Source organism: Equus caballus, chromosome 12 (assembly GCF_041296265.1).
Source record: "Equus caballus isolate H_3958 breed thoroughbred chromosome 12, TB-T2T, whole genome shotgun sequence".
In the NCBI taxonomy this organism is placed as follows: Eukaryota; Metazoa; Chordata; class Mammalia; order Perissodactyla; family Equidae; genus Equus; species Equus caballus.
In genome coordinates this window covers 2,305,101-2,317,650 of record NC_091695.1, presented here as the reverse complement: position 1 = coordinate 2,317,650, position 12,550 = coordinate 2,305,101, and the positions used below count along the sequence as shown (strand labels likewise).

The following is a 12,550-nucleotide window of genomic DNA, read 5'->3' as shown; positions in this document are numbered from 1 at the left end:
TCTACCTGACACACTATGGCGAGGAGAAAAGACTGTTTTCCAGCCTCCTTTACAACTAGATAAGACCACGGGACTGAATTCTGGCCAATGAAACATAAGCAGCAATGTGTGCAACTCTGGGACGGTTCTCCTCAAACAGAGAGGTGTGCTCTTCTTCACTTTCCATGCCTGCTATCCTGGAACGTGGATGTGCTGGCTGGACCCTCAACAGTCATCTTGGTCCATGACAGGGACTACCCTAAGGATGGTGGAGTACAGCTGGAAAGAGCCTAGATTCCTGATAACTTTATGGTTTCTCCACACGAGCCACAGACTGCTTACATCCAGACTTCTTTTACACAAGAGACAAACACACATCTATTTCGTTTGAGTTATTGTTATTTTAGGTTTTCCGAAATTACTTCATTATTTTGGATGCAGTTGAACTTAATATAAACATTGATAAACTAAATCACTAAGCAATACTGTCTTTTTCAGTTCTTCATTGATGCCCTGGGACTAGATGAGATTATAATACTTCACATCATACATCTACCCAATGTTTCATGTACATCTACTATCCAAAAGGCACTGTGCTAGGTGCTGGGAACACAAAAATGAGTAACATACCATCTCAGCCCTAGAAGAGTTTATAACCCGTGCGGAACACACACATGGAAAGAAAGAACACTGATATAGTTATATGTATTTAGTGCTACAATAAATGTGCTCATGTTGTTGCCATGGGAACAGAGAGGGCTACCTAACAGCCTAGTCTCTATCTACCTCGTAAAATCCTATCCATTTTTGAAGGCCTACCTTGAATACCACTTCCTCCAAGAATCTTTCCTGATTCCATGCCTCCAGCTGAAATTAATTTCTTTTCTCTGAGCCCCCACAGCATACCATTTGTACCTCTCCTCTAATATTTACACAAAAATAAGCATGTGAAAAGACTATCTTTCCTATTCAGACTATAAGCTTCCTGTTGTCAGGAACCTTTCTTTATTCTTCTGAATATCCATCACACAGCTCACCATAAGTGCTTAAAAATTATTCAGATAAGTAAAATTAACTTAAACAAATACCAGTCATTGAGAGCAGAGCTAACTATATGCTATAGTTTGGACATATTATAACGAATGTTTTCTCTAATATTCTACTGAAGTGAAAAGCAGATTACTCTGCTACCTGATCAAAACTAACTAAACATGGGGGCCAGGCTAGCGGCGTAGTAGTAAAGTTTGTGCACTCCACTTCAGCAGCCCAGGGGTGACAGGTTCGGATCCTGGGCATGGACCTAGCACCGCCATACTGTGGTGGCATCCCACAGAAAATAGAGGAGGACTGGCACAGATGCTAGCTCAGCAACAATCTTTCTCAAGCAAAAAGAGGAAGACTGGCAACAGACGTTAACTCAGGGCCAATCTTCCTCACACATACACACACACACACACACACACACACACACACAAACTAATCACATCTGAAGTGAGTATAACATATAATTGAATGTTCAACAAGAAAAATCTAGCACATTAAAATGTACATCAGAGTCACTGCCCATATAGTTATTTGCCATAAATTATGGTATACTTAGAGGATTTTGTTTGGTTTTATTTTTTTCATTCTTGATTCATTTTTTGACATCTGAAAAGGGCATCAATACTGATGTTTTTCCCCTTGATGCCATGTTGGCCTGATCCCTATCACAGTGCTACCCCCCCCCCCCCCCCCCCCCCGCCAAAAGCAAAAACAAAACACATACACAAAGGATTTAAGTTTCCCAGGGCCAGGGTTCTGTGCTTCTCACTCCATTCTCATTTCTACTCTACAGATCAGGACTGGTTTTTTCTTCTACCTACTCTTCGTCTCTACTCTGTCTCCTCTTCTGAAAGGTTCCCGGGCATCTGTGATTCTTCCTGCCACACAAAAAGTTTAGCCCCTAGCTCTGGATATAAAAAAAACCATCAGGAATGGGTACACAAAACTGACGTGGTCATCCCAGACTGAACTGTAACTTCTAGCAGAAGACACACTGACACGGATTGATCTCTTGCTTCTCAGTCTTGGGTCAGATGCAAAGGAAGAGAAAAGGTGGGTTTACTAACGGGCAGGGAGGGCAACTTTCATGTCACAGGTTGTAGTCAAGAAATGCTGGTGCCATGGATTGGAAGAATAAACATAGTTAAAACGTCCATACTACCTAAAGCAATCTACAGATCCAATGCAATCCCAATTAGAATCCCAATGACATTCTTCACGGAAATAGAACAAAGAATTCTAAAATTTATACAGGGCAACAAAAGACCCCAAACAACTAAAGCAATCCTGAGAAAAAAGAACAAAGCTGGAGGCATCACAATCCCTGACTTCAAAATGTACTACAAAGCCATAGTGATCAAAACAGCATGGTACTGGTACAAAAACACACACACAGATCAACGGAACAGAACTGAAACCCCAAAAATAAAACCACACATATACGGACAGCTAATCTTCAACAAAGTTGCCAAGAACATACAATGGAGAAAAGATGGTCTCTTCAATAAATGGTGTTGGGAAAATTGGACAGCCACATGCAAAAGAATGAAAGCAGACCATTATCTCACACCATACGCAAAAATAAACTCAAAACGGATCAAAGACTTGAAGGGAAGACGTGAAACATAAAACTCCTAGAAGAAATCATGGGCAGTACACTCTTTGACATCAGTCTTAGAAGTATCTTTTCAAATACCATGTCTACTTGGGCAAAAGAAACAAAAGGAAAAATAAACAAATGGACTTCAGACTAAAGGGCTTCTGCAAGCCAAAGGAAACTAGGAACAAAACAAAAAGACAACCCACCAACTTGGAGAAAATTTTTGCAAATCACATATCTGAAAAGGGATTAATCTCTAAAATATATAAAGGACTAACACAACTCAACAACAAAAAAACAAACAACCCAATCAAAAAATGGGCAAAGGATAGGAACAGACATTTTTCCAAAGAAGATACACAGATGGCCAATAGGCACATGAAAAGATATTCAACCTCACTAACCATCAGGGAAATGGAAATCAAAACTACATTGAGGGACCGGCCCCATGGTGGAGTGGTTAAGTTGGCGTGCTCCACCTTTGGCGGCCCAGCGCTTCACGGGTTCGGATCCTGGGCGTGGACATGGCACCACTTGTGAGGCCATGCTCAGGTGGCATCCCACATAGCACAACCAGAAGGACCTACAACTAGAATATACAACTATGTGCTGGGGCTTTGAGGAAAAGAAGAAGAAGAAGAAGAAAGACTGGAAATAGCTGTTAGCTCAGGTGCCAATCTTTTAAAAAAAACAAAAACAAAACTACATTGAGATATTACCTTATACCTGTTAGAATGGCTATAATCACCAAGACAAAAAATAAAAAATGTTGGAGAGGATGTGGACAAAAGAGAACCCTCACACACTGCTGGTGAGAATGCAAACTGGTGCAGTCATTATGGAAAACAGGAGTTCTCAAAAAATTAAAAATCAAAATACCATATGACCTAGCTATTCCACCACTGGGTATTTTATCCAAAGAACTTGAAATGAACAACTCAAAGAGACTTATGCACCCCTATGTTCACTGCAGCATTATTCGCAGTAGCCAAGATGTGGAAGCAACCCAAGTGCCCATCGACTAATGAATGGCTAAAGGAGATGCAATGTAAATATATACAATGGAATACTACTTGGCCATAAAAAAAGACAAAATCGTCCCATTTACAACAACACGGATGGAACTTGAGGGTATTATGTTAACAAGATAAGCCAGGCAGAGGACGACACACACTGTATGACTTCACTCACATGTGGAACGTAAAAACATGGACAAAGAGATCAGACTACTGGTTACCAGAGGGGAAGGGAGGTCGGGGATGGATATAAAGGGTAAAGAGGCACATATATATGGTGATGGACAAAAAACAACGTCCAACTGAAATTTCAAAATGTTATAAGCTACTATGACCTCAATAAAAAAAAAATCCAGAAAAAAACAAAAATAAACAAACAAACAATAGAAACGGTGGTGCCACAGGTACATAGTCCTTTATCCCCAGAGGGGCTTACGAATAATAAGCCTCCTGCATCAGCAATCTTACCCTGAAAAGCAATTGTCTAATAGTATAACATGCCTGTTAACCCATTCTATTTTGACTGCAAGGTCAGGGAAGAGAAAAAGAGGGCACTAGATTCCGGGGAGAGAGAGCAGGGAAAGCTTGGACCTGTTCTCTCAAGAGTAGGCTGTTAAGACCCCGGGCACCAATTTGGCTTTCTAGCACCAATACCAGCCACTCACAGCCCTGTGAGACACTGAGCTATCAAAAACACATATTGTACAACTCTTCTCAACTCTAAACCTGTATGTTTGACTAGACTCCTCATATTAATAATAATAAAAACAGTTAAGATTTATTGAGCACTAACAATGTGTTAAGCATTGTTAAAGTGTCTTAACACAAATTAAGTCATTTTATGCTCACAAAAGTCCTATTTTACTTTATTTCTTAACTTTATAACCGTTTTAGAGAAATGCAAACAAGGCCAAAGTGTTACATAACTTGCCGAAGGTCAAAAAGCAAGTAGCAGAGCTAAGATATTTCCTGTCCCTCTCTAATCCTGCACTGTATTTTATTTTTTCTTTCTAACACTTATTAAGCTGTTTATCTGTTTATTTCTTCTCCTCTATTTCTTCTAATACAATGTAATCTCCAGTAGAAGCAGGGACCTTTTCCAATTTGCTCACTGCCACATCTCCAATGCTGAGACAAGCCCCTGACCTCAGCCAATGCTCAATAAATACTCGCTGAGTGGATGAAGGCGTACATAATAGATCCTGTTCTCTCACCATCATCACACCAAGCCACGTGCAATATTCCACAAGACTTTCTTTCTTGCCAGTAAGCAAATGTACATTGCCCTCAAAACATCCGAAACCAGAGGTGAAGTGAAACTAATGAAAGCTGCAACCAAACTCTGATCAAGCTCAAAACCTTTACTGGATCAAAATGATCAGCCCTCATCCTAGCTACCTAACACAGCAAATAAATAGCACACCCTGAGAGGGAAAAAAGAAAATATTACTCTAGTTTCTATAGTTCTCCTAAACACAATGTCTAGTATTGATGAAAAATTAGGAGACATGAGAAGAATCGTGAAAATATGATAAGAATCAGACCCCAAAAGATTCAAAGAAATGGGATCTTATAAAAATAACCAAATAGGCATTCTAGAGCTGAAAAACACAATATCATAAATTAAGAATTTAATGAATGACACGCAATGGAGTATTTGCAGCTGTAAATAAATAGGCAGATCTACGGAGTGATTTCAAAGACATATTGCTAAGTGAAAAAAGCAAAGCCTAAGAGAGAATTTATATTGCCCCAAAACCCATAATTCCAGTTTCACCGTGAGAAAAACATCAGACAAATGCAAACTGAGAGACATTCCACAAAACACCTCACTAGCACTCCTCGAAACTATCAACCGTCATCAAAAACAAGAAAATGTATGTGGCCACAGGATTCTGGGTACTGACAAATAAACAGCAAGCAATAAGATATATTGACATATATGAGGAAGCCATTTGGTATAAACCTAATTTGCCCTGACTTTGTTTTTTCAAAAGGGCCTGTCGCAGCCATTGACCATCCATTATACATCTGCTTTAAGCACTTGCTATGTCCCAAAGAACAATGCCCTTAAGGATAAAGGTGCAGCTTCCCCCATATTAGCATTTCCTTAAGGATAAGCTTCTCTCCCTAGGTTAGGAACTGATTGCTGCACCCATCCTGTGACCAGCCAGCTCAAGACAACAGACCCACTCCCTGCTGTGTCCACCCCCACCCACCCCCCAGACAGCAGACCTACTACCTGCTGTGTCCATCAATCGCTGTGCTGACAGAGCAGTCTTGTGACTATCGTAAAAGGGACATTTCAATCACATGTGAAACATCCTCTTTGAGGGTATATGACTACTCTGTACACCCCTACTTCTTTGGTGCTCCTCCTTCCTTGGGGAAGGAAGGCCCTGGGCTATATGGTCCTCACATTTGGCTCAGAATACACTCACCCCAATTTTCATTTATAGATAGGTTGTGGATTATTTTCATTGACAGTACAAAAGTCACTGGAGGACAAATTGGTGAAATTCAAATAGGATCTACAGTTTAGTTAGTAATATTGTTCCAACCTTAGGATAAGCAAAGCAAGTACAGGAAGCAGTTCTTGATCTGAGGACGTTTGCTGAGAGCAAGAAACTGGGCTGTGTATTTGATTACGGGCATAAAATGAGTTGGGGGTCTGGGGGAGAAGGTAACACAAAGCAAAGCTTACGGCCTGTTCAGAATGAGACATTTCAAGGAGTCCCTTTCCATATAGACTTGGGACCCTCCCACCCTGCCAAAGGTAAAATCCTAGAGTAAAGACAAACAAAAGTAAACTTGCCACAATCTCACCCTCCAAACACTCCGCACCTTCCTGCGGGGAGTGCTGTCTTGGAGCTGAACAAAATGGGGTTGGGGGTGGCACATAGGGCAAGATGAAAGAAAAAAATCTTTAAAAGGTTGTAAACTTGGGCACACAAGTCCTAAAAATCTGATCCAAGAAACCTCAAGCAATTATTTTGGTTTAAGGAGGTTCTAGACAAGTTTTACTCTCAGGCCTTAGCAGGAGCAAACGCAAATTCTCTTTTGAAGAATACAGCTTCATGCCAAGGCTTCGGAAATCCCCACAAATAATTTTTTAAAGGCAATGAGAAGCTATGCAAACATAACAAAGGACAAAAGAAAATAAAGAAACATGAAAAACACCATCAAAAACAATAGCAGAGAGAGATCCACAAAGTCTTCACATGCTGGAATTATCAGAGACAAATGACAAATGAACATGCTCAAAGGAATAAAGTGGAGAGCTACAGTATGAAGAGAGAGATAAGAAGATATGAGTCACAAATTTATACTAGTACATCTGAAAATTTACACAAAATGGACAAACTTTTGGGAAAATGTAACTTACCAAAATTGACTTAAGGAAAAATACACAACCTGGACAGATTATAACCACTAAAGAAATTGAATCCATAGTCAGAAATACTATGCAAAACAAAAAACAAAATACTCTCTCTTTCTCTCTCTTTTCAGTTCCAGATGGCTTCCCTGGTCAGTTCAACCACCATTCTAAGAAATACTCCAATCTTATACAAACACTTCCAGAGCACTGAAAGAGGGAAAAAACGACAGAAGCAATACCCCCTGACTCATACTATAAAGCCAACATAACCTTGATAGCAAATCTCATGAGGACAGTACAAAAAAGAAAATTTATGAGCTAATTTCTCCCATAAATATAAATGAAAAAAACTCTATATAAATTAATAAACAAAATTCAAAAACAAGGATACTTCATCATCACCAATCTGGGTTTATCCTAGAAATGCAAGGTTGCTTTAATTGTAAAATATAGTAATAATGACATGAAGAGATGGAAATAAGACCATAAATATGCACTCGCCTGTATGTGCAGAAAGAAACACTTGAAGGATGAGCAAAAAACAAATAAAAGTGGTTACCAATAGTGTTAAGGGAGTTGGGGGAAAGGGGAAAAGGTGAAAAAGAAGCTTTTGAGACATACAAACTTATTACTGATTTAAAAATTTAATCTAAAAAGTAAGTCAATTAATGTAATTCATCACATTAACATAGTAAAAGAGTAAAATCACATGAATATCCCAATAGATACAAGAAAAGCACCCAATAAAATTCAGTATTCATTCAATATTATGAAAAACTCTTAAACTAGGACTAGGAGGAAACTTTCTTAATCTGATAAAATACATCTGTGAAAAAAAAACAACTATCACACTTATTTGTGAAATGTTGTAAATTATCCCTCAATTAGGAACAAGGCCAGAATACCCACTATCACTTCTATTCAACATTATAGTAGAGGTCCTATCCAAAGCAATAAGGTAAGAAAAAACAAACAACAGGTATAAGGATTGGGAAGAAACAAAAACTGTCCCTCTTTGCAGATAATATGATCATGTATGTAGAATGATTCTACAGATTAAGTATTAGAATACATAAGAGAATTCAGCAGATTGCTTAATACAAAAATCAATAAATATAAGTTAATCATATTCCTATATAACAACAACTAGATAACAAAAATTAAAAACATGTTTTACAATACTATAAAACTGTAAATATAATAAATTTCAGGAACAAATTTCACAACGAAGGACAAGATCTTACAGAAAAAAATGATGAAACTTAACTGTGAGGCAATAAAAAAGACGTAAAACAATGGATCAGAAGATTTCATGTTGTAATGGTATTAATGCTCTGTATCCTGGCTTATAAATTCAGTATAATACAAAAAGAGCCCTGCAGGCATTTTTTAAAAATAGAACTTTACAGTATGACTCTAAGAAATCTAAAAGGCCAAGACTGGGTGAGATACTTTCCCAGAAGAATGAAGTAGAAGGACTTGCTCTACCAGGTATTAAGAAATGTTACAAAGCTATAATGACTGAAAAACATACTGTTCACTGAGGGGTACACCAACAGATCAATGGTACAGAACAGAAGAGCCAAGAAACACATTCACACACACTCGTACTTAACACGTGACAGGTGTCATAGCAGATCAGTGCAGAAAGGATAAGCTTTTCAATAAACGCTGCTACAGCAATTGGTATCTGCATGGGGGAAAAAATTAAATTAAGCCCCTATCTCCACTACACAAAAATCAATACTAAGTGGAACAAGACACAAAAAGCACTAACAATAAAGGAAATTATTGATAAATTCTATGACATTAAAATTAAGAACTTCTATTCAAGGCACAATTTTTTAAAAAGATGAGTAGAAGGAGATATTTGGAACCCATATAAACAACAAAGAAGTCAGAAATAAATGCCAAAAATTAATGAGAAGAAGATAGATAAGCCAATAGAAAAATGAGCAAAAGACCTGAATGGGCACTTCACAAAAGAAGAAATACAAAAGATGCTCAAAGTTGTCAGTAACCCGAGGAATGCAAATTTAAACCACAGGAAAATACCATTATATAGACACAAGATTGACAAAAATTAAAAATTCTGTAATGGCAAGCATGAGTGAAGATACAGAGCAACAGGAACTCGCACACACTCTCTATGGCAATGCAAACTGGTACAACCACTTTGGAAAATAGTTGGCAACATCTAGTACTATTGAAGATAAGCATAGTCTAGGATCCAACAATTGCGCTCCTAGGTTTATATTCCATTTAAATGCATGTAGACATGCAGCAGGAGACATCAACAAGAATGTTTATACCAACATTGTTTATAATAGCCAGAAACTCCAGAATCTGAAAACCAAATGTTACCACTCACAACAGGTAACTTGTGGCATATTCATAAAACGGAATTCTATACAATGATAATGAACAAACCACAGCCACCCACCGGATGAAACTAACACAATGCTGAAAAAATGAAGACCCAAGAGAACGCACGATAACATGTGATACAATTGTGTCAAGTTCAAGTTAGTTTAGGAATGCATACAGACGCGGTAAAAGTAGAAAGACAGGCAAGGACATCATCACCACAAAAGTCGGAATCATAGTTACCTACGGGGAAAGGAGATGGTTCTAACTGGAAAAGGGCCCCGGGCTTCCACATCGCTACTAATGTTCTATTTCTTAATCTGGGTGGACGTTACTTCAGTCTTTGCTTTATAATTATTTATAATAAGTGTATGTTTTTATACACTTTGAGTGTGTATGTTGCAATAAAAAAGTGAAATCTTAACACGGGGGATGTTCATTGTCAAAGCATTTGTTATCCCAGTGCCAGCGACTGCAAGGTTGCTTAGGGAAACAAGTCATCGTGACGAGACGACATTCACTAACGAACTGATCACTTCATGAACTCACCAGTCCACTCAAACTGCCCTCCCTGGTTAACTCCAGCAGGTTCTCTCAGTGACTGTAAAGACCCCCAACATAAAGAAAAAGCAAATCACTTGCAAATTCATTCATTCAACAAATATTTATGAATGTCTATTGCTTTCCAAACACTGTCCTAGGGGACCAGCAGGGTTCAAGATGGAAAAGACGGAGGACGTGGGAGCCCTACTCCCACCCCAATTTTGCCTCTACCCTCTCATCCTCCCTTCCAAGCAAGTAGCAGACACGAAGAACCAACACGGAACTCAGGACGCACCGAAGCTACCACCAAAACCACACCCTCGGGGGTCTTTTCAGGACAGAGGCCCCGCCGGCTTGGGTTCATCCGGCCACCCGTGGTGTCCCGCCTGCAAGGAGGCAGAGGCGGCCTGGTCAAGGGCCCCAGCCCAGGGCGCTCGTCTCAACAGGGGTGGCGCGGGGGACCGGCTCAGGCGGTCAGAACTCCCATGGGATGCTTCACCCGGGATCCCGAGGCCAGAGGCTTGCAATTTTCCAGAAAGTGCACACTACACTTTGTGTACACACATTTTTCTGGGGTGAGTCCAAAACTGTCCTACGGTTCTCAAAGGAGTTCAATGAAAAGGGGCGAGTCAGCACTGCTCCCAACGAGCGAACGCGCCAGACCCTCAGGGACACGGTGACGGCGACCCTGGCCGCGAGCAGAGCACCTGCGCTCGGGACGCCCGCCCGATACTTACTCTTAGTTCCTCGAAGGCTTCGTCGAGGGTGGAGAGCTGGTGGCCCCGGTGCGCCCCGACCACCGGGCACAGCACACAGATGAGCCGCTTGTCCTCCTGGCAGTAGGTGCTCAGGTCCAGCCCGTGGTCCGGACACTTCCTCTTGGCCACCCGCTCCGCTTCCATTTCTACTTCCGGGTCAAACTCGCTCTCCGCCTCAGGCTCGCCCTCGGCCTCGGACTCCCCCTCCTCGCGGTTGTCCTCCTCGGCGCCGCTCTCTTGCTCGTCCTCCATCTCCTCCTCGCTGTCCTCCTCACTCTCGTCGTCGTCGTCGCTCTCCTCCCCCGTCTCGCTGTCCTCCCCCGTCTCGCTGTCCTCCTCCGACTCGCTGCCCTCCTCGGACTCGCTCTCTGCCCCCGCCTCGCGCTCCCCCGTGGCCTCCGCGTGCTCCGCGCCCTGCGCCCCCGAGGTCCGGGCCCGGGCGGCGCCGTGGACGTAGGCGGCCAGGCGGTGGCCGGGGAACTGGCGCGCGTGGGCCTCGGCGTGGCGTCGGCAGTAGCAGAAGCCGCATTCCCGGCACAGCTCGGCGGCCCCCGGCGCCTCGTCGGGCTCGCACTCGTCGCACGTGCCGTCGTGCGGCAGCTGCTCGCAGGCCGCGCGCCCTCCGGAGGCCATGTGGGCGCAGGGACGCGGCCGGCCTCGGGCCCGCGGGCTCGGCGCCTGGCCCGCGCGCGGCCTCCTCACGGCCTCTTCCCCAGCCGCCGCCCGTCCGGGCAGTGGCCGCGCCGGTCTCGCCGCGGGCCCGGCGCCGCGCCGCTGCCGCCCGCTCCCGACAGCCCCGCCCGGCCGAGCAGCGAAGCGCCTTCCCGCCGGCTCGGCAGCTGGGCGCCCGCCGCGCTTCCGGTGGTGGCCCGGCACTTCCGGCGCGGCGGCCCGCGCCCCCGTCGGCCCCCGCGCCGCGCCGCCTGCTCCCCGGGCGAGCGCGCGGCCCTGACTGCGCGCCGTCCCGGTTCCACCGTCCCCTTCCCTGGCAGGCGGCCACCTCTCACTTCCTGAGTCACTTAAAGTGGCGGTGGCCCTTTCCTGCGTTCCCCGCGGGGGCTGGGCCGCCCAGGAGGGAGGGGGAAGGCGGAGGAGGGCTCCCGCTCGCTCGCAGGCGGGAATGGGGCCCCGCCCCCCCGACACCCCCCTCGGGTGTCAGCCTGACGCTTCAAGGCCGCCAGGCAGGTGGACATGTGCATTGCAGTCCCTCTCCTTGCGCTGTGTCGCCGCCCGCCTGTCCCCGTCCCCGCTGCTGCGTGGAGCCGGTGTGGGGTGCTGTCTACCAGGCTGACCCTGGCGGCTGGGGACTCGCAGAGGCCCCGGGAAGGGTCGTGTTTGTTCTCCCGGGCTCAGGGAATCTCCGACTCAGGTTGAGCAAACAGGCGCTTTTGATCCAAAGCAATGCTCTGCTTTGTCTATTTGCAAAGGCTGTTTGCGGTCCTGCCTCCCAGGGGCTCGGAAACTCCGGGGTGGCAACCTCTGTGCCTTTTCCTGAGAGCTTGCCTGGGGTTCGGCTGAGATGTCGGGTGAAGTAGGTGGGAGAGTCGGTGTTTGTCGAGTGAGTTCCAGTATGCAGTCATTTTCCTTAGTAAGGGGACCGCCCAGATTTGGGTTCCAAGAGAAAGGCGGGGGAGTGTTATTTATTAACCAATTACTAAAGTGCCAAGAACTGCGGTAGACCTTTTTTGTGGCTTTTTAAAAATTTTTTTAATTTTTTTTTTTTAGAAAGGTTAGCCCTGAGCTAACTATTGCCAATCCTCTTTTTTCTGAGGAAGACTGTCCCTGAGCTAACATCCGTGCCCATCTTCCTCTACTTTATACGTGGGATGCCTACCACAGCATGGCTTTTGCCCAGCGGTGCCAT

At 43.8% G+C, this 12,550-nt stretch overlaps 1 protein-coding gene across 2 annotated transcripts in view; it reads right to left on the bottom strand.

The window, feature by feature from the left end:
- Positions 1-11,747, bottom strand: part of TRIM44 (tripartite motif containing 44) — a 106,482-nt gene extending 94,735 nt beyond the window's left edge. The window contains exon 1 of one of the 2 annotated variants that reach the window (XM_023653873.2): positions 10,666-11,747. In XM_023653873.2, the coding sequence (XP_023509641.2) occupies positions 10,666-11,319 (654 nt within the window). In that variant the 5' untranslated portion in view covers positions 11,320-11,747. The remainder of the gene's footprint in view (positions 1-10,665) is intronic. The other variant, XM_023653874.2, reaches the window with a different exon arrangement.
- Between the last annotated feature and the right edge of the window lie 803 nt (positions 11,748-12,550).